Below are 24,390 nucleotides of genomic sequence, written 5' to 3'. Positions count from 1 at the left end.
TTGTAAACTAATCTCAATTTGTTCGTGCCAACTGCATTGAGTAAGCCTTTCCTTCCTCGAAAATTGAGTGTTTCCTCGCTGGCGAAATAGTCATTTCTGTGCCGTATGACTAGTCTCAGGCTCGTGCTAACTTGCTTGGACCGATTGAATGGGCACGTGTGTGCAGGCAATTCGTTCCGCAGCTCGCGCAATTGTAGGTCCATATGGATCCCCCAGGTTCCTTCGCAATTGACTCCCAACATGAGCCCTCGCTATCTCACCGACTGACCCAGACCGCGCAAGATACTGCAGGAAAATCAGTTACATTCTTGTTCTACTTCTCTTCGCCGGTTCAGTGTATGCAAGTTATTAATACTACAAAAGCGGGAACAGCACAGAAAATGAAGGTGTACGCCACGGCACAGCAGCTACACAGGTACTACTACATTAGGTATGGGTGTAGCACATCACACACGGGAACACGAAAAGCACAATACGGCAACAACAAACAGAACAACACAGATATACCTCTACAAACGCGTCCGTGCTGGAAAGGGAAACAGCCCATTAAGACGATAGCGCTGTGCTTCTCACAGCTTCTTTCCCCCCGGGGGCTTGCCGTTCGCTGGGAGCGCATGCAGCGTGGGCACGCCCGCGCTCGCCATCTTCGAGTGCGCGTTCTCCTTCGCATCGACCGTCGACGGGACAGGCGTCGAAAGCTTCGGCACGGGCACCACGCGGTCGAGGTCGCTGCCCAGCGTGAGGCTCCGTGGACTCTGCGCCTCGTCCACATACACGGGCTTCATCGCATCCTCGTCCTCGCCCTGCACCGAGTGCTCCTGAACCGTAGAGGTGCCTGCTATCGTCGCCTGTTGGCGGCGTCGCTCTTCCTCCGAACGCCGGAGCACATCGACCTCGCCCTGCACGACGACGCCGTCTATCCATCTATGATGGATGAGCTCGCTCGCAGGAGCGCGCTTGTCGGGGTGAAGTCGGAGCATGGGAATGAGGAACGATGCGACCATATCTGCTTCCTCTTTCGGGAGCAGATACTTATCGTGAAGCACCGCATCTAAGGGCCAAAATCGGAGTTTCTGAATGTGTCGCAGCTCTCCTGAATAGGTTTTGCGTGTCTTTATTAAGTAAAATAGAGACATAAGATGGGTACACTTACCTTTGCGATTGAAGAAATCTGAGCTATATCTGCCAGAGAACGCGATGCTCTTCGGGAACTCGCCCATCAGCTCCATGATTTGCGCTATATGATCATCGTCCTTGCTGTACCGCGAACCCGATGCAGGATCAAAAAGATAATCCCCGCCAGTTAGCATCTCGAAGATCTGTATTGCTTCTATCAAAATCCCAATGCATACGTTCCCAGACAAGCGCGCACTCACCACACAGGCAACACTCCAAATGTCCGCACTCGTGCCCCACTTCGCGCCCAGGAGTACTTCTGGACAGCGGTACTGCCGCGTTTGGATATCGTCCGTGAAATGATGTTCAACCCACGTCGCTAGGCGCAGCAAACATGTATCTCAGCTCTAGCGACCGAAACAGCCGCAGCCAATATTACTCACCGTTACCCAAATCCGCGATCTTCACAGTGATCTTTTCCATCGCCTCAACGGGCACCATGTCGACAGACGCCGCACTCGATCCCATGGGCGGTACTGCCGAGTGCTCCTGAAAGCTGCTCGGCTCGGACGTGTACGGCGGTGGTGATGGCTGTGTACCTGAGGGTCCCGCAGACGGACCGGCGTGCGAGAGGACCTGCTGGGAGAGGAGCGACGGGCCCGCGGAGGCTTTGCCCTTCTCGGGCCGCGTCCTCTCGCCAAACGGCGACGTGTCGAGCGTGACGCCGGACATGCGCTCGGCTGTCTGTTCTGTCGAGTCCGCGCGGCGCTCCTTCGCTGCGTCGGCACTGCCCACCGACGCGGGCCCGCTCGGGGCGCCCTCACCGTCGATCCTACTCATTCCAAACGCCCAGCGATCGAGGTGAGAGCTTGATCCGAACGACGAAGACGGGGATGGGAGCGGCTGCGAGCCAGTGATGAAGACGGATTCCGAGCGTGGGGTCTGGTTCCCGCCTCGCCCGCGAGACGGGGGCACGCCGACGAGGCGTGTTGGGGGAGGCGTCGCGGATGCATTTTGGGCTGCGAGCTCCGCTTCAATAATGGATTCGACGTCGTCAATGCAGATCAGGACGTTCTCGGGCTTCAAGTCTAGGTGGGCGGGATTAGCGCATGCATGTAGAGTGGATACCATAAAACAAGATCCGAGCGTTTGTCCGGCGCCACGCGGGGCCACAGTGCCTCCAACGTTGCAGTTGTGTACGCTAAGACATGTCGAGCATAGCGTACCAACGCTCAGCAGCTGTCTGCATTCCTGCGCGGGTTGCGGGGATGGAGTGGGGCGGAGCATATCGATGCGCTACAGTCTCCGGGCGGAGCTCCGGAACTATGCGAACGGTCAACACAATCGTGCCCGCTCTTTCACTCTGTGTAACATCGCCTGGACGACCTGTGCGAATGCACTTCTACACCATGTAGGCAGCAGAATGGGGCATATCGATGATACAGTCTCCGGGCGGAGTTCCGGGACTACGCGAACAGACAAGCCAAGCGTGTCCGCTCCATTCACTTCGCAGAGAATCTTGAACACGACCGCGAGGACGATCGTGAAAACTCACCAGTGTGAATGACGCCGCAGCAGCGATGCATGTAGTCAAGGCCGAGCAGAATCTGTTTGGCAATCTGCTTGGTCATATGGATGGGCACACCTTTCCCTTGATATCGCTTGATCAGGCCGAGTAAATTCTCCCCCAACACCTCAAAAACCATGCAGACGTGAGTGCCATTGGGACCCTTGTGACGAAAATGATCGAGGAAGGATATGACATGAGAACGGCCAGGATGAGTCTGAGATGGTGAGGCCTGTGGGTGTGGGTGTTCTGGCGTAGGCTGGACAGGTGGGGTGGAGGAGGTGATGAGCCGTTGGAGTAGTTTGATCTCATCGAGGGCCGTCTCCGTATAGCGGGGGGCAGATTTAACGACTTTGAGGGCGACATGTCGGTTCATTCTGACGACGATGAGGTCGGAGCGCACATGGATGAAATCGGAAAGACATACTTTGTATCCTTTGCGAGCCATACAGTGGAGAAATGACCCCAGCCCAGTTTGCGGACGACGACATAGCGGTCGTCGGAAAAAGCGTCACCGATGTGGACGGGATGGTACCCGCCTTTGACGTAGTCCTCCCAGTCCTCTTCGTCCTCGGTCATGACGGATTGAGAGAGAGAAGAATCGTATGAACCGGCGTGTGACATGCTGGGCAGACTGGGAGTGATGAGAGATAAGCAGGCAAAGGGGCGTTACGGCAAGATAAGCGTCCACCTGCCTCTTTCGTGTGCGTGCCCGTGTTTTGCGCTGGAGACCGCCTGTGCCGCAGGTGTGGTTCGCGGCAAGACGAGCGCGAGGCGAAACACTGCAGACGAGAGCGCGATCGTCCTCGAGACCGAGAGACTGAGGAACAGGAGCCTTGCCACGAATGGAAACCCACCCATCGATCACGTAAGCCACCCCCAGGCGTCGATGCAGTACAAGCGCCGGGGCAGGGTGCGACTTCATTTCTCTTGCTTGGATATCTTCTATGTTCTGTCAGCGTCGACCCATCTGCACAAGAACGAGACTGTCGTTCTAAATAACGTGAGTACACAATAATTGTAAGAGGCCATTGTTTGGTTGTGCAGTAAATGAAGAACTCAAAGGTGTGTAATTTCACAATGTCATATAACGCACCTTCTATTACATACATACATCGATCCGATACATTTCTTGTCTTCAGGTCTGAGATAGACTGACATTAAATCAGTTCAAGTCTGCGATACTCAAGGTCTGGTTTGCAGTCGCGGTGAATGATAATCTTCTTTCTCGACGTGTCCGCGAATGCTCCAAAGCAGCCTCTGCACTCATCCCCACGAGTGTCGGTGTACAAGGATCGGCCACCATCAAGCTTCAGTATGAGCATTTTCGCAACATCGTGCCCTACGCTTTACAGCCCCGTCTACAATCTACACATGTGGCCAACGATGGCTTCTTCGCCACCCCGACACGCGTCCTGGGCGTAGACTATGTCCTCGACGTAATACTGCCACTGCCTGCACTCAAATTGTGAGTACCGTGAGAATGGACAGATTTCCAGATCCACATCGCTGAGTAAAGTCCCAGATGTACCTCGAGGACGGTGATTTGAGACTTTGTTGATTGTTTGGGCGGTTGGAAATCTAGACTTTATACAGTCTGCGTATGTCTGATAAAACGGCGATATGACAAGCAGAGTTGAGTTAGACAAAAGTAAAAGTGGCGACCGCATAAAAGAAAGAAATCTGTTACTACGCAACTCCGAAAAGTCTCCAGTATATGCGGTCATGTGACCGCGATAGTTCCCCAGCTGCCATGTCAGTGGTGTCTTGTCTTCTTCTGCTTCCACCTCACCACCTTATGCCGCTTCCCCAGCCACGTTCATTTATGATTACATCCGAAGGAAAAGCCATCGGCGTTAGATAGGTAAACACCTCGAGGTCTCATAAGCTGTACGCACTCAACAAACACTACCTGGAAACAATTCTCCCCTCTTGGCCGCAACATTAATGCTGAGACTAAGGAATGATACAGCATCCGTTCATCCATACGTATCCATACTACCTGTATGTATTGTTCAAGACATACGAGTTCAGTAAGACTGACTGGCTATATCATGGTGACGTAGTCGTCTTTGAGCCTCAGCCCTAAATATCGCGCCAAGGAATAATGCTTGACGCTTGAAGATGGACCGTGAGATTAATCAGGCACAGGAATACGGATTCCGGAACTCTCAGGACCGAGTTTACTGCTGGCGGCTTACGCCTCGTGGAGGGGACCACATACTGCGCGTCAGCTTCGTGTGCCGGAGGCCTTGCCTACTGCGCGTTTGTCGAGTCTCATCAGTACTCCATTCCCCACAAATCAGCCATGAGTCTCTCTCAGCATCGGGAAGACGTGGCATCGCAAGAAGTATGTTTTCCGAAGGCACTTACTTTCATCGATAACGTTGGTGAGCGATGGTCCGTGTATAACCAGCTGCCCCGCCTGATTGGGGTGATCACTGACAGAGGATGTCGCACAACAATATTTGATCCCCGAGTCCAACAAGCCCTCCAGTTTGAATCAAACGAACGCCACACATGGATTTCTCCGACAGCTTCCGGTGGAAATATGGGAGAGGGTGCTGGACTTTTTGGCGTACGACCTTTGGGACGATTGCAATATGCAAGAACTATGGAAATACGGACGTGTGTGTCTCGCATGGTACCTCCGGTGTCGATTTCACGCATTGCAAGACATTGAGCTATACAGTAGGAGCCATGTCCACCGGCTGATGAAGATCATAACGAAGGACCGGCGTCTTATAGATGGGGTACTGGACGTTGACATATGCAACGGTATCGATTCTCTCGGAGTGTACGCGGCGTGCATGGTGCGCAGGCAGCGGAAAGTCCAGACTCTGATGATTTTTGACTGTGAATGGATTACTGGGAAGCTGCATCCTCACGTCTTCCTCCACATCGGTACCGCATTCTCCTCGCTCACTACCCTCATTCTCGAGTGGGTCACGTTTCCGTCCGCGCCCGTCTTTGGCAGACTCATCTTTGCACTTCCCTCTCTTGACCAACTCCGGTGCTTCTATCTGAAACTCCGTACACCTCGGTTCGTCCAGGGCGTTGTCCGTATTCCGAAAAAGCTGGTGCTCAGGCGGCTGTCGCTGTCCGTTAGCAATGACGTCATCAACTTTTGCACCTCTTCATTCGCAGGTAGTCTCCGGCATCTTGATGTCGATTTCAAGAGCCAGACAGACTCGAGCGACTATCAGCGGCTCATTAATACAGGCGGCGGGTCTCTGACTGACATCTGGATCTTCCTCAATGGGGAGTCCAGGACATGGGACGGTATGAAGTTACAAATGTAGATGAATTTATTTTGACGTCGTCTTGTCTCGTAGATTTTCAGTTGGACCTCGTTCCTGCCACTGAGCTGCGTTCTCTATGCTTCTTTGATCAGACAGGTGAACCGATAGCGCGCTGGTTCAGCTGGCTGGTTCCCTTCTTTGCCACCATATCATCTTCCAAGCTCAATGAAGTAATCATTCGTTCTCACCTTACGAGCAAGGATTTTGATGCATTTGAGGAACGGTTTTGTACCTTCAGTGAGGCAGATTGCCTGAGCTTAGAGGAAATATTTGGTCGCGAACAGTACAAAAGTCTCACCATGGTCCGATTTCACCTTCTGGTACATACTTCGGATGTAGATACCGGGAAAGACGCAAACTTTACGAAGATTCCACCGGGAGATGTATGGCGGGATTATATCTTCTCCAATTTTCCAAGTATGCGAGAGCGCAGAGTTCTTCAGTACGTGAATTCATTCAGAACTTGCCTCAAACGCAGGCCAATGATCACTACCACTGCAGGGCTAAAGTTGACATTTCAAGATTTGCGTTGGTCAGTTTGAATTCTCATCGCGGCGATATGTCATAAACGTTGTTGAAATCGGGCCAAAAGTCCATGTATGTGCATCCGTCTGTATGCGTTGCTAGAGTTCTTTCAGGATGCGTGAGAAGTGGAAGCATCGATACATAGCCACTTGGTATACTGGACAATCAACTTCAAACTTGTTACATGAAGCGAAGCTGCCAGGCCAATAGACGTTCTTCCCCTTCTGTGGCGGCATGAGAGAGCTATAGAAGAACTGTAGTGGTCTGACACATCTGGGCCCTGGGGACGAGATCAAGCTGTAGTCTCTGAGAGTGATATTATTAAGAAGAGTCTACTAGGGTATCATTGAATCGGTCAACAAAGTCTCTCGTTCCTGAGAGCATGGACACACGAGCAGCTGACATGGATCAACAACTTCACCAAAAGAAGTTTTGCGGACAATCATATCTAGAGCAGACGCGAAACACATCTTCTACAGAATCAGATCGGTCACTGGGGTGGAGGTCATTTGACCATTGGAAAAACAGGGTGTACTTTTGAATTTGGGGTGCGTGGTAGACAGTCAAGTGGAGATACTGACGCAGAGTTGTAGCAGGAACTCTTTTATTCGAATCTCTTTCTCCACAGGAATCAGGCGGCCAACGCAAAAGCGACAAGACGATAAGCATGTACAGGCCATGCTTGTAGCATGACTCATGGACCGTAAGCCATGTTGCCAGACGAAACGCTATATATATAGTTAGCACTGCGCTTGTTTAGGATTGTGTTAGGACGCAAAAAATAGGTAACCCACGTGGAAATATGCCGGGCCCCTTTCCCCGCAACGGAGAAATCTCGGAATCGACTTGCGCATCTGCTGAGTGCTCTCCGCGCTCAGCGTATAAGTAAGAGATGCAGCTCTCAATTCTCTCTCTCACAACGCCCACTTCACCTAGATCTGAGGGCTCCTCTCGCCACCTCTTGGATATTTTACGACCATTTTACCCGAAATTTTGAGATGGCGCCGTCCGATTTCGCGAAAGTAGACTTGGCCGAGGTCGTCGAGCAGCTCACGACAGATGAAGCGATTCTTCTAACTGCCGGAGTCGGCTTTTGGCACACACATGCTGTTCCCCGTCTCGGTATACCTGCTTTGAAGACCAGCGATGGACCCAACGGTCAGGAAACGATGTGGATTTCCATTGATGCTCGCTGATGTACACCCGTCTGACAGGTATTCGCGGGAATCATTTTTTTATGGGCACTCCCGCGAAATGTCTGCCTTCTGCAACCGCACTTGGTGCAACGTTCGATCCAGAGCTCATCCATCTTGTCGGCCGCAAGCTGCTTGCGGAAGAAGCGAAGCTCAAAGCTGCCTCCGTATGGCTTGGTCCTACGTGCAACACTCAGCGCAACCCACTCGGAGGGCGGTCCTTCGAGTCCTTCTCTGAAGATCCTCATCTTTCTGGCATGATTGCTGCGTCCTATATCGCTGGTGTCCAGGAGGGCGGCATCGCCGCGTGTATCAAGCACTTTGTTGGGAACGACAAGGAGAACGATCGAATGGCATACGATTCTATCATGTCCGAGCGCGCCTTGCGAGAGATTTATCTCATGCCGTTCATGCTTGCGCAGAAGTATGCTCAGCCGTGGTGCTACATGACTGCATACAACCGCGTGAACGGCACGCATGTATCGGAGAACCCGAAAATCATTCAAGACATTCTGAGGAAAGAGTGGGGCAGTGACGCACTGGTCATGAGTGATTGGTACGTTCCTCTGATCGATTTTCGAGCTAGTGGATCTGTTTTGATCCAAGAACCAACATAGGTTTGGTGTGTACTCCATTGATCACGCCATAAACGCAGGACTTGATCTCGAAATGCCGGGCACGAACAAGTGGAGAACGCTCGACCTGATGAACCGATCGTATGTTCTCGTATGCTTATGCAGGATCAATGGTCCTGATCAAATTCTGTGTTCAGCATCCAAAGCAGGAAGATCATGAAGCGCACTGTCAAGGAGCGCGCTGCAAAGGTGTTGGAGCTCGTCAAGAGGTGTGCGACACAGACGCCCGAGGTATCTTGTATAGAACAATTTGCCTGCTGACATTGTGCTAATATCACCATCCAGATTCTCGACGGCGATGGCATTGAGCACACGCGCGACACACCCGAGGAGAAGGCGCTCATGCGCCAGCTCGCCGCCGCGTCCATAGTATTACTGAAAAACGAGGGCGGTATCCTGCCTATCAAGCCCAAGGTGCGCCTGTCGCACGATCTCTCATCTGCGGGCAAACTTAGGTGATTTGTGCCTAACCCTATTAGGAACAGGGCATCAAGAAGATCGCCATCGTGGGTGGGAACGCGAAGGCGATCGTGCTGAGCGGCGGAGGCTCCGCGGCGCTGAAACCGAGCTTCTTCACGAATCCGTACGAGGGGATCGTCCAAGCGCTTGGAGAGGTTGACAAGGACGTGCAGATCACATACTCGGAGGGCGCGCGGGGTACGTAGATTTGTCGGCGGATAATATCGGGTGGCTGAAAACTCTGCGCAACAGCGTACATGCTCACGCCATCGTTGGATTATGACATGTTCACCGAGACGGGTGAGCGGGGATGGGTTGGCTCGTGGTATGCGCACGAGAGCGACGATAGCATGACGCCGTTGAAAGAGCCTCTGAAGACGCAGTACATCGACGAGACTCGCATGTTCTTCAGGTGAGAGAGCTTATCTCGAGACGCGTGGGTAGAAGAATTAGTTGGCTCAAACATCTGCAGCACGTCATACCCTGCAGAGCTCACAAAGAAGTGGACGCTAAAGATGAACGGGAAGATCAAACCGAGAGAGCGCGACTGCGATTTCGAGTTTGGACTGGTCTCTGCTGGAAGGGCGAAGGTGCAACAGGTTTCTGAAGAGAGTGATCAGTACTGATGTGCTGTTTATAGCTCTACGTCGATGGACAGCTCGTCGTCGACAACTGGACGCGCCAGAGGCGTGGTGACTCGTTTTTCGGGTCCGGTTCCGCTGAAGACAAGGGTGTATTTCGGCTCAAGGCTGGTGTGTCGCACCACATCCTGGTCGAGTACTGCAATGTGCGCGCACCGGCGCCGGAGGACCCTGACGAGGCGATCATGGATTCGAACCCTGGTGTGCGCCTCGGAGGAGCAGAGGTGCGCGACTCTGACGAGCTGATGGAGAGCGCGGTGCAGCTCGCGCGAGAGGCGGACGTCGTGATCGCGGTTGTCGGGCTGAATGCGGACTGGGAGACGGAAGGGTATGACCGCACGACGCTGGCACTGCCGCAGCGCACGGACGAGCTCGTCGAGCGCGTCGTACAGGCGAACCCACGCACCGTTGTTGTCACCCAGTCTGGTTCGAGTATCACGATGCCGTGGACATCGAAAGTCCCTGCGATCGTACACGCGTGGTACCTGGGCAATTCAACAGGCGAGGCAATTGGTGAAGTGCTGACCGGGAAGGTCAACCCCAGTGGTCGATTGAGCTTGACGTTCGCGAAACGCCTAGAAGACTTCCCAAGCCATGGCCACTTCCACTCTGAGAACGGAAAGGTATGTATACAGGGCTCCCTAATGATTCCCCGCTAAGCGCGTATACGTAGGTCCGCTACGGTGAGGATCTGTTCGTCGTACGTCCCACTATATCTAGACCATATCACGGTTAACTTATACATGCTCATTTGTAGGGATATAAGCATTTCCACCACAGAGGAATTGCGCCCGAGTTCCACTTCGGGTATGTATACAGTCACTTTTCAACCGTACGGACAAGTATCACTGATAACCGGACGACAGCTACGGCCTGTCTTATACTACGTTCAAGTATTCCGACCTGAAGCTTTCCAAGCCTGTTGTCTCGAATGGCGACGTGAAGATCGCCGCTCAAGTCACAATCGCGAACACTGGCTCAGTGTCGGGCTCTGACATTGTCCAGCTCTATGTCACGCTTCCCACCACATCGGAGCTGACGCACCCACCATTGATGCTAAAGGCGTTTGCGAAGGTGAAGGATCTAGCGCCGGGAAAGAGCCAGACGATTACACTAGACCTCGACAAGTACGCGGTTTCCTACTGGGAGGACAGGATATCAAGATGGGTTGTAGAGAACGGCGACTATTTGATCCGTGTCGGCAGGAGCAGCGCTCCGGAAGACCTTACGCTGGCTGCGACGGTGACCATCGAGAAAGGCTTCGAATGGAACGGCCTGTAAAAGCATTGAGTGTTAGGAGGCAGTCAGAAGATCATTACAGTACAGAATTGACCAAAATGTAAGCAGAATTTCCTTCCGTGATCCCAATGTACAAGTCCAGCTTGTGAAAATGTAATTATGTTGCACGCTTGAAATTCATTCAAATTTCTACTTCAACTTGGTCCTGATTCTTCGCTGGCTGCTCTTTGCATTCAGCTCTGTGTAATGTCCACGCGGCCTTCTGACACGCTGTAGAACAGTAAGACCTGTACCGGCAACTGAGCACAATAATACTCATTAGCACAATCGAATAATGCATGCAAGGATTATGATAGCAAACACCTCGCGCAAGCTTTACTTGCTCATCCCCACTGGAATAGCCTCTCCTCGACGAGGGGATCCCGGACACCTCTGACCCGGCGATCCTTGAGTTCAAGCAAAGCTTTAAGTTCGGGACAACAGAAATAACCCCACCCGTACAGGGTCAGGCAGTCCCAGCGGCCGGATACGGCGAGTATCATCCACCCGTGACGCTTCCGTGTTGTGCGCGGGACATGGTCGAATTTTTTCAGCAGAGTGAGCATGGCGTCAGGCGTCTTGTATGTCGAGGGCTTGCGTGAGAGACGGCGATGAAGAAAGAAAAATATGATGTTGTTGTGTGAGAGCGTGCTACCACGCTCGAACGGTTCTAATTTGTAGTGAGTAAATATCTCGTGCATAATTCGCGCGAAAATAGGGGTCGCCTATCATGAAACGCTGTATCAGCGCGGACTGCCTCAATGTGGGGCTCAAAAGACAAACTGCAAATGAACCTCCTTCCATCTCCACTTTGTGTATAAAAGCTGTCAATACTCCTTGCAAGGAGGCTTCCGTTTAATGTTCCCATGCTTTACTTGGTAGGTTCTGTATGGCATCGTCGCAAAATTTCGTTGCCATGCTCTGGGCCTGCAGTAAAACCGGTGAAAATCATCATAATGAACGTGAGAGATGCACATACCCAATCAAAGAGCGCTGGGAGCCCTCCAGCGTGTGCGAAGCGAACGATCACTTTTTCCATCCAGTAGAGCGGACGCATAGAGTCTGTGAGGTTGTCTCCCAGAGCTAAACGATGCATGGGACACGTCGAATACTCGACAATTTTGGCCATCGCCCGTTTGCGACGCGTCTTCTCTGCGACATTGTTCGGGTGAATGAGAGCAAGGGAAACGAGGAGGTCTGCAACAAAAAACACCATGTGATACGCTGCCAAGTCTTTTCCAGCCACATCCTCCATCTCTATCGAATGCATCCTATCGTCGTCGTCGGACTCTGGGTCCGCATCCACGGCGATTTTAGTATCGTGCGCGTCTTTCCGCCACTTGCCGATATCAAGAGGTTCGTCAAGCAGGAACGCCCCCATGTCGGGGGCATGTCGGAGGAGCGCTCGAAGCCTGGCCGGCGAGAGGTGCAGATAGATACCCAGTTCGTGCAGCTTGAGGCCAAGTTCTCCAATGTCTTATTGATCACAATATTTGAAATCCACGGGTTTCTTCCGGGAAAGCTTCGCGTCATAATATATGCGCAACAATTGCCTTATGCGCTTGAGCAACCCTGGAATCTACAAAAAATGGACTGAATCAGCTACCAGTTCACTCCGCCTTACAGCGGACCCTTATATCATTTGTGCACCTGCACCTCTCCGATCCCATGTCCTCAGGGACACCTCATCTATAGCAGCGCTTCTGTGCATGTCGTAGCGGGACACACTATGGATGTGCCATTGTTGAGATCTTGGACAGGGAGCTCGAACTTAATCGCGGTCGCTTACCTGCGCGTATTCAGCTTGTGAGATTGCGCTCGTCTTCTTGATGATACCTTCCAATTGGGTAAGAGTGTAAACCACCCCAGTACGAATTGGCGGATTTTGCAGGGGAGCAGAATTAAAGGACCCGCCGCGGCTCAGCATCAAGCCCATCGAAGTCTGAACCGCCCCAATCCGAGCGCTGGCCAGCCTCCCCTCTACCAAAGAAAATAATGGTTCATTTGTCGGGGGAAGATCCATCCTTTGTCTTGTAGTATGGGGAAAATGGGCGTATTAAGCTGATCGTCATGCTGTATGCATAATGGTTCTGTTTCAGTGACAGGACACGTGACCGCGTACCGTGAGTCCAGCAATGAGCTCTGACTCTGAGGGCATTACGGTCAGGACTGAGTACTGAGGACGCCGATGTGATAGCATAGCCTGTCACGCAAAACTTGTAGTCGTACATCTTCATTGCACACAGGTTGATTTCTTACCCACATTTCGTTGCATGTTACCTTACGAGTGGCAGCCTTACGAATTATATCTCGATCTCTGGATGAGCGGACACGGTCCACCGCGTCAAGTTGACGCCCATCCTTGCGTGATGGCCACGTAGGCTTTTGACGTTCGTTGTAGCAGTATGATTTCGACAGACATCTGCGCGACGTAATAAACCGAGACGAGCAGCTAGGAACGAATACACTGGCCTTTTGCGAGCTTTGTCCGTCGCACCAAATAACAATCTCTTCTCCTCAGGATCTCTATCTCCCGAAAGCTTGAGAATGGAACCAATCGTCTCTACTTTCTTCACCTGTTCCGCCTCTATCCGCCGCTTGCCGGTATCTAGTGGCGCGTCGAGTAAACTGGAGATACACATGTTCACCATCCCATAACTAATAAATTTGGGAGGATCCCGTACAGAAGCCGAGTCAAACGGCTCCCTCTGCATTTTCGTGTGAAGCATCTGCGTTGCTGCAAGTCTCTCTTCGATTTGTACCCGGACAGGTTTAAGATCTGTGGTCAGAATAGACAACGGGAAATAGAGTAGTACCGAATCAAACGACAAGGCAAAGTGGGAATATATGTAGCCGAAGTCATATCGATCAATAAGTCTCGTACCAGAACCGTCCACATGTGACAGGGGCTTGCGTCGAACCTAATCAATCAATTGCTGTATGTTGCGCATGGGTCAGTGAAGACGAAAGGAGAGCAGAAATGGCAGATGGGAGAACCGTCAGCCCATGGAAGAATAAGGATAAGTTAATTATAGGCGCTAGATCCTACAACAACTGTAATACTTAATTCTAATCAACATCATACAGTCAGTCACTTCCTATACCAGAGATTACTTACGACTCAAGTGAACGCATTGAATAGTCAAAAGACATCACGTATGTTCGGGCTATCTCACTAGATCACTACATAGACACAAAGCAGGAGTAGCTGAAGAACCGAGTGACCCGAGGACAGAATTTTCGCTTCTACGACACAGTATGCGCTTGAACGCCATAAATACCAACATTTCTCTGTTACAAGATACAACATAAGATAACGCGACACCGCATATAACCCACAACCCGCTCACCTTACGGGGGCAGCTATCCGTCAGCCTCTGACATCCCCAAACTTTGATTTCCTGAAGACGATTACATTGCTCCATCAGCGATTTGATGACCCAGTCGTCCACTTCGCAACAGAACCCAATATCGAGCTTGGTAATATGAGGCGCATGCCCCGCGATACTCGCAAGCGCTTCTTGGGACACCGTCTTCCAACCATTGATGTTGAGGTGTGTCAGCGTTGAGCCCGAGTGCTCTAGCAGCGCGCGCAACGCATCCCCCGCGAGAAGATGATTGCGCGAAAAGTCTACAATGGTGAGCGGCGGATTCGGTTGACGTCCCTCTTTTGCTGCGGCGGCATCCCAGGTTTCAAAGAACTCGGTCACTCCTGCGTCTGTGATTTCTGGAGTATCCGACAGCACAAGAGAGCTCAGCTGTCGCAGATGGGGCTTGAGCCCCTTGAATAAGAGTGCATCGCCAACGTCGACATTCCCCGACAGATCAAGATGCGTCAGTGACCCACCCACCATGCTAATGAGATCGATCAGGGCCTTCTCGCTCAACTCTTCTTTATTTCCTGGGTATGAGATTTCCAGGGAAGCCAACTTTCCTGCTAGTGTCTTGATGGGTTCTAAGAATGTGTCTTCCATCTTGCCAATCTCTTTCAATCGCAGCTCATTCAATCCAGGACAGCTCTCGACTAGCACTTGCATGCATTCCAGATCAAAACGTGGACTTTGTATAATCAAGAAACCTTCCAGCTTGGGATGAGCTCTGAAGAAATCACGCCAGGCGGGTGCTCGGACGAGAAAAGGGCCGAGAAGTTCTAGGCGCTTGAGGTTGGGCAGGGCCGACGACCATGTCTTCATGACGCTATCGTCCAGACGACCGCAGAGATCCAAGCGAAGATTAGTCAGATTTGGGTTTAAGGAGGCAAGGGTGCAAAAAGCTGGTGGCGGTAAGTCTAGCGGGACATGAGGATCATGTATGGTAAGTAAGCACATGACACTCACTCGTAGCGTCGTATAAGGTTAATTCAGTATTCTGGACGTCATAAAACAGAGGTACGTTTTGCGGGGTCCTTCACGCAAGATCTGAGCGGTCAAGAAGGAGTCATCACGAGCAATACTTACAAGCTCCTGTTTTTAGAAATAGCTTTGGCTATCTCATCCAAATTGATTTTTCCAATGTCGCCCAGAGCTTCGACGTCGTTAATATGTTCACTGATCAACTGTACGGCGACCACTCAATCAGAGGACAACGAGAACAACAAGCCCGAACATCATGCCATACCTCAATGCACAGTGATGCCAAACTCGGGAAGCGCTTCTCTTCAAATGATATGACTACTCGTTTGTCGGCTGGCGTCTTCCGCTTCCTAGGCACAGTCGGCTTCTTGAATGGATCAGTACCAGATGCTTTGATACAAAGGTGGCATAGCCATCCCGGAGGTGGGCTCGCAGCAATAGTGTATTTCGTCTATCCATTGTTAGTGATTAAAACTTTAGTGAAGCAGGGCAGGGAGTACCACGCACCACCGTGAACTGCTTGTGGCACTTGGCACACTCCTCAAAATTCCCGACAGGAGGCTTGGGCAGATCTCCCTTCCACATCTTTGACAGAGCCGTGTACGGATCACGGTCCGAGTCTTCGTCATCTTCGTCGTCTCCTTTCTTCGCCTTCTTCTTCGCCAGCTCTTTCGCCTTGGCCTTGGTTTTAGCCTCAGCCGCCTTTGACATCTTGCGTTTCTTGGAAGGTGGCTCTTTCACGTCTTCTTCATCTAGATTATCCGAATCAAATCCTTTCTCCTCCTGCAACACATCGTCAATCATTTGAAAGTAAAAATATGCGCCGCAGAGACACTCGCCTCATCCGCTTGCTCTCCCACCGGTTCGTTTGCATCCTCAGTCTGCACAGCGTTGCTCGGTCCCGCGACGTCATTTTGTTGGGCATCTTGTTGTTGAGTCCTAGTACGACGGGCAATTGTGGTAGGCGTGATGCCCGACTCCTACTTTGCCTATCAGCTCATTCTTGAGCCTCAAACGCATCGCGAATGACTTACGCGGAGAAATTCCGTGAGCGCCGACGTCGGCCCACGTACGTTGTTTCTGCGACTCATGATGATGTTTCGAGAGCTGTCTCGGTTGAGTGTCTGTTGAGATAAACTGGCGGCAGTGTGGTCGTCGCTCCCAGGCCTGAGAATAGTTGCAGATTGGCTATGGCCAGCGTGACCGCGTTTTGCCGGGGGCGGCTTGCCGTTTCGAGTTTCCTCTTTTGCCACCAGCCACGTACTGAGTACTATCGATGATCCTTCTCGGTAATATTCCGCTCGTAGCATAATCGTTGCTTTATGGCCCAAACAAAGGTGTGTGGTGGACGACTGAAAAATACGGTTCGCCATTATTGCATTGGGGATGCGAAGGGAACTTGTGGATTCTTCAAGTTTATTGAATATGCTGATACTCACGACTGTAACATATACAGCTTTCGATCATCTAGATCCCTCAGACTCAGATTTATGTGTGCCTTATGATTCTTGGGACATGCACGGAGTTCAATTCGCTCTCAGGCGCACCGAACACAAGGTGTCGGTGCACTGTATTACAATTTCAGATCCCGGGCCAGTCGAAGTACAGTGTCGACTGTGGTGCACTATAGCAGCAATCGTCCATAAGTCGATATCCACATGAGAATCGCCTTCGACCGGATGGCTCACCTACGTACTGCGCCACCCGTATGTCGAGTAGTCTTCAAGTGCGCATCGTAGGTGCTTGACACATGCAAGTGGATAAAGTCATGATCGGCATGAAAGCTTCGAGTCTACGCCGATAAGCTAGCTAGCTTTCGAGTGTCAGAGTTGTATGTAATTCTTGTATGTACGCAAATAAAAAGAATATGAAGTCATCGATTCAGAAACTGAATGGCAGGATCTTGACGCCTCCCACAAACCCATCACCTCCGAGCCCCCAGCCCTTTCTCCATCCTTCCTTTGTCTTCCGCTTCTCCCTAATTTCATAGAACAACGAGCCGTCGTACAGCTTCCTCAGGTCCTCTTTATCGATGCAGCCATTCTCCTGCAAAAGGAGCCAAGTCGTACCCCACTCAAAGGCCGCAGCGGACCAGCCGTACGGGTCCACAGCGACGCGCTGGCCATGCATCAAGTGCATGATCTCTCGTAGCGAAAGTGTTTCCCCAGGAGCGGTTGAAGACTGCTTGGAGGAGTATTTGGCGAAGATATCCTCGAAGCGGCAGGGGACGAAGCGTCCTTCGGTGTCGTACACTCCTGAGTCAGAACCATGCTTGTCTTTGTGTATGCTAGAGACATAGACACGGAAGAATGGGTCAGGGAAGTAGCTATGTGCGAGGCTATGCGCGAGGTGAGTACGACATAAAAGAGACAGGAAAGAGGCAGACACACCGTGTCGGGAGGGAGAAGCATATGTTAATGACAAAGACGGCGAAGAGAGAGAATACCACGTTGAACCCAAGATCACGGAATCCGACGAATGTGTCCCGGGGCCAGATCACTCCATCGCGGTCGCGGTCCCAGAATATTATATGCTGCTGTAGGACTGACTATGCATCGTCGTTGGGATTAGATATATACGTGAGTTATCTTGGGCATCACTCACGAAATTTTTATGTTTGTGGGAATATTCAGAGGATCCGGCGGGATGTTCAATGCTTGGGGCGTAGTGTGCACGGGCGACGTAAGGTATCTTTATGAATCTGTCGGTGTCAACGCGATACGGCCGGGTGCCCATCGGCTGCGTATGGTCTACGACTATGCGTGGGTGGTACAAGTTGCTGTGTTCTGTGGAAATATGTTTGAGTGTAGGCATAGTCGGTTGAAGCGGGGATAACAGCAGTGGAGGCGGACAGAATAAGATGCATGCCTAGCATAATGCAGTAAATTTCTCTCAATCGGAAATTAGAATAAATTGTATGCGGCAAGTGGCGCCTTGAAACTGAACCTGACGATGTCATCGACGTCATCGCGGTAACTTCAAGTGCGTGACTCGACGCGACGTTTCCATTTTCACGTGATGTGTGACAGGGTTCGACCCTTGCCCGCAACCTGCCACTGTGCCACTGGCCACTGCTTTGCCCGACAATGTCTTAGCCTCTCTGACTTTCAGTCATGCATGCACCCAGCGAGAATCTCAATCCCCACCTACCTCACTTCTACTTTTCGATGGTCCTCTTGAAAACTGCATAAGACGGAAAGTCAAGTCGATGATTACTGCGACCTAAGTTCTAGTACTGCAGCTTGGGTGGACCTAAAGCCTAGCGAGAGCTCGAGTGTGTGGCAATGTGAGTGGATCAGTTGAGCTCTGCAAGATATGTTTCTCTCAGTTTCAGGCTTAGGGACTACAGCAGAGAGTTCAAGGGCACGATGGTAGTCCACATTTGTGAATGAGGTTTCATTCACGCATCCTCTCTATTTCTCGTACAACTTGCACCTGTGGCCCACTATGTCGGCTGTCGGAATTTCGTCGCAAGAGATGACCAATTGGCAATATAAGTAAATACACGCACGCCTTCTGTGAATGATGTCCTGAAAGGGTGTTCCTTTGTCTTCTCACATCGGAGATTGTATCGCTGTATCACGCCACTGCAACTATGCCACACATCTTCTAGAAGATTTAAAGGCCACTGTTCACTTCAGTAAGTGACACAACCTCCCTGCATCGACCTCTAATGTCTTCGCCCTATGTCAGCGATGGAGCCATCTCGGATGCCTCCGAGAGCAGCTACATATCCGTTCCAATATCTCTTCGTAGTCGCCCTGTCCTGACTCCAGGCTCCCCGGACCCAGGCTCATCGGATTCGCGCTCAGACTCGAGCTCTTCCGAGTGGGACTCAGAACACTTGAGGACGAATCTCGACGCGTCTCAGCGATCTAACCATCAGACTCGCCCGCTCATACTCACGAAGCACCTCCTGCTGATCGAGGTGCCACAGCCTGTGTATATGCCATCTCCAGGACTGCGGAGGCCGTTTCCGAGGGTCGAGCGTATCGTTTTCTCCCTCCCTCACGAAGACCCGCGTATCGGCGTTCATATGGCCAGTCTCCTCAACTCCGATGAGGAAATCAAAAACTCCCGCAATCCGGTGTTCCTCGCATCTGGGCTGCATGAAATCGAGTTCCGGATTTTAGTGCGTCATGATGATTTCTTTGTGGAATGAGCGTGATGCACAGTGGAAACATAGTGGCCAGGATATCCAGGGGCTAGCTACCATCGTATTGTCAACCTGCGTGGGCGCAAGAATCAGCCGATTACACGGGATCAACTTGCGCGGTACATCGCTGCGTCCTATCGCGAATTTATACAAGTATGTTCTTGTCTTGTTTGATTAACTCGTTGCGCTGACAGGCAGAATACAGGAGTGCGACGACGAGCCGGTCGATGAAGAAATGGCACACTGGACCTTCAAACCAGACGGACCTTTGTCATTCGAGAACCTCTGGCTCATTGCCCTCCGTCATGTAGCAACAAACACATACCAGGCCGAGATCAGATCGAACGAGGGCTAATTGATGATCGCGTGTGTGCGCCTTACAGGAGTTTTGACATTAGTCATAATATAGCATGAGTAGATATCCCGCCCCGCTTACATCTCGGGAGTTTAAGTGCGTGTAATCCGGACGATTTTCTGGCACCCAAAGCTAGGCTTCAATTACGACAAGTTACGACCACACACTGGGTATATTATTGCCCACACAATGTGGAGACATGACACGAGCCTCGTACTCGTCCTTACGCCCGGCGCGTGATGGTCTTTCTTCGAGACTAGATGATTACGCCCTCAGCGGCTTCATACAATATAAAGGAGACTAAGAAGAGATTAAATACTTGAAAGCCATGGGTTCCGACTTCCGATATCAGAGCAACTCCGAAGCATCGGCCTATACACCAATGTCACTCAGTACCTTCTCCGTTGTGGCCCATAGTTCCTTAGCTAACTCCGGATCCCGCCCTCGCTTGCTACAGCTGCCCAGTTGTCCAGGTGGTTTGATGTAGGCGCCACGGTACTTTTGTGACTCAGCACGCACGACCGGTGCCACTGCTGCAAAAACAGGGACGTAGGCTCCTCGCGAGGGACGACCAAGTAACGTCGAGGCGATGAAGCCGTAAATGGGCGCAATGATTGGTCCAACAGAATGTGCATAGTTCTGCACGCCCTCTATACAATGGTGAGGGTGGGAATCGTCAGTCAAAGTTATGAGATCCTAGGCGTGAATGACGATACGAACCCGTGTTCACTTCGCCAGGATTGGCAGACATGACGATGATTGGTATGCTTTCTTCGTTCAGACGTCGTTGCAACTCCTTGACGTAGAGCACGCCCATGAGCTTGCTGAGAGCTGCGTCACGGTCAGACCAGCGCCTGAGATAGTAGCGTATATGCGTACTATATCGGTTAAATTTGGGGAGCCATGAGTCCTTGAATTCCACGTTCAGATCATCCACATTGCGGAAGCGGGTTTTGGGGGCATGGTTATGACCATCAGACGCCATCTGCACATGTTCAAAAATCAGATCATCAAGCTATAGGAGAATGTCAAATAGCGATACGAACGTTGACGATGCGGACATCACTGCCGGGCTCTTGAGCGGTCGTCTTTAATATGGGGAGCAATGTTCTTATGAACACGAATGGACTCAGGTAGCTGCATGCACATGAGGCTGGTCAGCAACTCGAGCATTGGTGTTCTATATAGGGATCTTCTCACTTGACCACCATGAGGTCTTGAATGTCTAGGAAAGTACGCAGATTAAACTGAGCTTGAACTCAACGAACATGACCGGATAACTCTCGCACCATCATGGGTCCGGGAGTAGGGCACGAGAAGCCTTGTCGGGTGGATCAGGTATGCGCATTATAAACACTCAAAAAGCCTCACATTGCAGCGCTGTTCACTTGAGTGCGTCTGAGTCAAAGCCCACGAAGACTGTAAATGTACGAACCGACAGCATCTAGCCTCGTCTCCTGTTCCATGAACGATTCCGCAGCCTTCTTTGCTATCCGTGGATCTGAATAGTCTAATGGCAACCACACCACTTCGCCGTTCCCTGGTCCCAGCCCAGCTGCTTGTAGTCGCTCTATCGCAGCCCGCGCGCGCTCCTCATTTCGTGCTCCCATGTAAACTTTCGCGCCATGCCGCGCGAGATGCTGTATAGTCGCAAAGCCAATACCTGCACTAGGGAGGTTTAGATCCCGTGGAAAGCAATGTCGAATGCAAGCTGCGCTTCCCAGCTACGTACTTTCCACCGGTCACGATGATAACTTTTCCAGCCAGGCTAGGGAGTTGGTCGGGGCTAAAACTTTTCGCAAAGGCAAAGCCCATGGTGACGAAGTGAGAAGACCTAGGAGGAAGCCAAGCAGAAATCCCATCATAGACTTTCGTCCGACCGCAATTTAATGATCTGGACTCTGAGTGTCTCGGGATCACGCGCAAATCAGTCTGATGTATATTACACAACCCGACGGGCGGAGTTGCAAGGGGTCCGCATCAGTAAAACCGGCAAGCTCTGATTACTCTATGACAGATCAATGGAATATTAAACGACAACCGGAGAACAAAGGTAAGTTAACTTGCTAGGGTACTGGGTACATGAACCTGAATAACAATTGTGGTCATTAGCTCGACACGCCCAAAATGTAGTGTATGGGGTCGTCACTAGTAGCAAGTGAAATACGTCAACGCTCCTCTTCAGCGCTCACTAGAGGCCTGAAGTAGAGGAATTCAATGAGAACCCTGTTGTCTCAATGAAGCATGATGAGAGATCACTCACATTAGAATTCCCTTTCCGTGTAGGAGTGGAAGATGCGCCGAGAGCGCTGCGCACCAATCCGCCTCCTGTGGTATGTTACCTAGGCGATGCGAAACTTCAGGACAGACCAGCACCCGGAGTTCCAAAATAACTCTCTTCAGGCTCGCGAATGGAGGCGTGCACAGCAAATCATCAATCCGTGCATGTAGCTCGCTGTCCGCGTCAGCCAATAGTTCCTCGAATGTCGGATTCGAAAATGCAGGATGGGAAGTTGTACGGAAGACGATACGAATTTCGCAGAGCTTGGGTGTGCATCGAGACAGGACAGATAGGACACACCGCCAATATGGAGTCCACGGGATGTGGCCTTCAAAAATAAGCGAAAGATTCACGATGTTCAGGTTGTCCAGGTGAAGGTTCAAGTATGGATCTGTAGTTTGGACGAAGTTAACATCGATGCGTGCGATGAGCAAATACTTGTTATGTAACACACCGTCGAGAAGCCTATCATGGAACCAGATCTCGATTTCGGAAAGAAACCCACGAGTTGTATTTAACAACCGCTGTATACGACCAGTAGATAAATCGGCCTCGTGGACTCTCAAGAGCTTGAAAACGATATGCTTGAGTATAGTGCCGAAGGACGAGACAATTAAGAACTCGAGGACATCGCTGCTAGCGTATACTTCCAGATGTGTCAAAGTGACATGCTGAGGCGGAGTCAGATATCCTGGAGTACGCCTCATCTGGACTCTATAGCAGACTAGGCTGGTGAGGCAGGGCAGGGCAGAGATAAGCTGTCCAAACAGCGCCATCGATGAAAAATGAACGCTGTGCAGTTCTAGGCGTGTGACAGACCGGAATGTAGCTTGCAGATGCGTGAACTGCTCTGTACGTAGCAGGTTTTCTTTCCATCGGCTATGAGAAAATTTGAGTACCTCAATACCAGTCAACCTGTGAACCATACAGTGGGCGAATGGTTCCAATAGATTTACAGCATCTCTAAATGATACCGCAGTAATGTCATGCACCACATGAGGGTGCTCTTTGAGGAGTTGTGCCATCCGCAGCACCTGGGCTACATCACGGAGGACGACATGTCCAGGTAGTTGCCACAGAGTTCGCAAATTCCGCACGTTACACTGGAGGATGCATGCCTGCGATGGTTGTTCTTCCCGAGCCAGATGGTTCACCATTTGTTCCCATATCTCGAACGGGAACTGCAGGGGCTGTTTAGGAAGGGTAGATACATGACGTTGCTGGGTGTCGTCGATCTTTCCTGGTGTCTCGTCCAGTAGTTCTGGCGCGTGCGGATTGTCGCAAACAGGTTCTAGGTCTTTGTGCTCTGGCGTCAGCGACTGATCAGCCCGCACTCTTGGACTAGCGAACTTGCTCATGCTATTTTGAAGAATGCCTATGACGCGATAACAAGAGCACGTTCAGATGACTGCATCACAGATCGCACGTAAAAGCATTACGTACGACGTCCCAGACGTAATATCGATTTCACGAAACCACCATGCTGCGTCTCCTCATTCACGTGGCCATCCTTCCGAGATTTTGTCTTCCACTGAATATCGAGCTTGAAGCCCATGGGCGGGTGGAAACACGGGGGGAAGTGGACGATGACATGGCACCTGTTCCAGACCAAATCATTATTATAATTACCACACAGCTTCTTGACAGGGAATGGAGGCCTAATGTTCACTCTTCCCTGACAAGCGTCACGTTGCGTTCCGACCCAAATAGTTGCGCGACGGTCGCCTCGCTACTCCGGGAGATCATTTCTATGCCAAGCTATTTTCCATTTGGACCCTCAAGTTGAATGCTTCATTCAATCGCGCGGTGCTGAGTTTGCAGGGAAGTAACAGAAAAGTGTTCAAACTCTAAGCGTTATGGACGGTTGAACAAGTGTGAATACAGTCAGGCGGTGCACGCACCACGCGTCGGACACTCGCCAGACTTAAAAAACATTTTCCGCGCGTGTTTGCCTCGAAGTGATCTGTACATAAACGAGGATGATGCATGGCCGTGGACAGATGGAGAGGCCTCAGCTAACGGAACAGTGCCGCACTGATCTCCTGAGTGCATGATGCACACTGCAAAACTGAAGGGGAGAATTTTAACTCGGGCGCTAATCAACTCGACCTGGCGTTCGACCGGCAGTCAGCGGAGCGTACGTACTTCAGTAAATAGACAAAGAAAATACATGTTGGTCAGAAAACAACAGCACCACAATCGCGTGCCATGCCCCTTAGTTCCAGCGATTGATTTCAATAGTCTCCATTGTATTCGTACAGTGTCCAAACCGATGATACATAACCAAATCTACTAGCAATACATTTTACCGTGAAACTCCGAACTCCAGCTTTTACAAGGTCAAGTCTAGGTTCACATGGACGGCCTTGACCTGCGTGTAGCTGTGTGTACGATAGGAATCAGCGTCCGTTTTACATAGATAGCATAGAACAGACACTCACTTTGCCAGCGCGTATTCGCCAAGCTCGCGTCCCATCCCGCTCTGCTTGTATCCACCAAATGGCATCGCGCAGTTCACGTTGACCATGGA

At 51.2% G+C, this 24,390-nt stretch overlaps 9 protein-coding genes across 9 annotated transcripts; 2 read left to right on the top strand and 7 right to left on the bottom strand.

Moving 5' to 3' along the window:
* Nucleotides 1–569: 569 nt before the first annotated feature.
* On the bottom strand, nt 570–3,307 carry FIBRA_05142 (uncharacterized protein; the record flags this gene model as incomplete). The annotated part of the gene is made up of 6 exons (XM_012326918.1): nt 570–1,093; nt 1,154–1,319; nt 1,377–1,495; nt 1,560–2,204; nt 2,672–3,060; nt 3,111–3,307. The coding sequence occupies 6 exons, from the start codon at nt 3,305–3,307 to the stop codon at nt 570–572; spliced, it is 2,040 nt and encodes a 679-aa protein (XP_012182308.1).
* A 1,684-nt stretch (nt 3,308–4,991) lies between these two features.
* Nucleotides 4,992–10,719, top strand: FIBRA_05141 (uncharacterized protein; the record flags this gene model as incomplete). The annotated part of the gene is made up of 15 exons (XM_012326917.1): nt 4,992–5,073; nt 5,132–5,965; nt 6,019–6,402; nt 7,447–7,668; nt 7,725–8,259; nt 8,321–8,419; nt 8,476–8,569; nt 8,624–8,752; nt 8,818–8,995; nt 9,050–9,209; nt 9,270–9,387; nt 9,438–10,061; nt 10,112–10,138; nt 10,196–10,245; nt 10,305–10,719. 15 exons carry the CDS (start codon nt 4,992–4,994, stop codon nt 10,717–10,719), a joined length of 3,951 nt encoding a protein of 1,316 aa, XP_012182307.1.
* Nucleotides 10,720–11,060: 341 nt separating this feature from the next.
* Nucleotides 11,061–12,097, bottom strand: FIBRA_05140 (uncharacterized protein; the record flags this gene model as incomplete). Its single annotated transcript, XM_012326916.1, has 4 exons — nt 11,061–11,441; nt 11,500–11,525; nt 11,592–11,643; nt 11,696–12,097. 4 exons carry the CDS (start codon nt 12,095–12,097, stop codon nt 11,061–11,063), a joined length of 861 nt encoding a protein of 286 aa, XP_012182306.1.
* Nucleotides 12,098–13,019: 922 nt separating this feature from the next.
* On the bottom strand, nt 13,020–16,378 carry FIBRA_05139 (uncharacterized protein; the record flags this gene model as incomplete). Its single annotated transcript, XM_012326915.1, has 8 exons — nt 13,020–13,637; nt 14,067–15,004; nt 15,054–15,121; nt 15,174–15,271; nt 15,334–15,519; nt 15,576–15,851; nt 15,902–16,048; nt 16,103–16,378. The coding sequence occupies 8 exons, from the start codon at nt 16,376–16,378 to the stop codon at nt 13,020–13,022; spliced, it is 2,607 nt and encodes an 868-aa protein (XP_012182305.1).
* Nucleotides 16,379–16,949: 571 nt separating this feature from the next.
* FIBRA_05138 (uncharacterized protein) lies at nt 16,950–17,882 on the bottom strand (the record flags this gene model as incomplete). The annotated part of the gene is made up of 3 exons (XM_012326914.1): nt 16,950–17,406; nt 17,459–17,616; nt 17,673–17,882. 3 exons carry the CDS (start codon nt 17,880–17,882, stop codon nt 16,950–16,952), a joined length of 825 nt encoding a protein of 274 aa, XP_012182304.1.
* Nucleotides 17,883–18,741: 859 nt separating this feature from the next.
* FIBRA_05137 (uncharacterized protein) lies at nt 18,742–19,579 on the top strand (the record flags this gene model as incomplete). The annotated part of the gene is made up of 3 exons (XM_012326913.1): nt 18,742–19,200; nt 19,255–19,377; nt 19,430–19,579. 3 exons carry the CDS (start codon nt 18,742–18,744, stop codon nt 19,577–19,579), a joined length of 732 nt encoding a protein of 243 aa, XP_012182303.1.
* A 372-nt stretch (nt 19,580–19,951) lies between these two features.
* On the bottom strand, nt 19,952–21,394 carry FIBRA_05136 (uncharacterized protein; the record flags this gene model as incomplete). The annotated part of the gene is made up of 9 exons (XM_012326912.1): nt 19,952–20,229; nt 20,300–20,410; nt 20,459–20,564; nt 20,626–20,716; nt 20,780–20,804; nt 20,869–20,900; nt 20,951–20,966; nt 21,015–21,247; nt 21,312–21,394. The coding sequence occupies 9 exons, from the start codon at nt 21,392–21,394 to the stop codon at nt 19,952–19,954; spliced, it is 975 nt and encodes a 324-aa protein (XP_012182302.1).
* A 353-nt stretch (nt 21,395–21,747) lies between these two features.
* On the bottom strand, nt 21,748–23,415 carry FIBRA_05135 (uncharacterized protein; the record flags this gene model as incomplete). The annotated part of the gene is made up of 3 exons (XM_012326911.1): nt 21,748–21,778; nt 21,843–23,235; nt 23,304–23,415. The coding sequence occupies 3 exons, from the start codon at nt 23,413–23,415 to the stop codon at nt 21,748–21,750; spliced, it is 1,536 nt and encodes a 511-aa protein (XP_012182301.1).
* Nucleotides 23,416–24,192: 777 nt separating this feature from the next.
* Nucleotides 24,193–24,366, bottom strand: FIBRA_05134 (uncharacterized protein; the record flags this gene model as incomplete). The annotated part of the gene is made up of 2 exons (XM_012326910.1): nt 24,193–24,241; nt 24,302–24,366. 2 exons carry the CDS (start codon nt 24,364–24,366, stop codon nt 24,193–24,195), a joined length of 114 nt encoding a protein of 37 aa, XP_012182300.1.
* Between the last annotated feature and the right edge of the window lie 24 nt (nt 24,367–24,390).

The sequence above is a fragment of the Fibroporia radiculosa genome (assembly GCF_000313525.1).
Source record: "Fibroporia radiculosa TFFH 294 genomic supercontigs, scaffold3774, whole genome shotgun sequence".
NCBI lineage: Eukaryota > Fungi > Basidiomycota > Agaricomycetes > Polyporales > Fibroporiaceae > Fibroporia > Fibroporia radiculosa.
The sequence above is the reverse complement of the archived record's forward strand: the minus strand, read 5'-3'. Positions and strand labels throughout refer to the sequence as shown.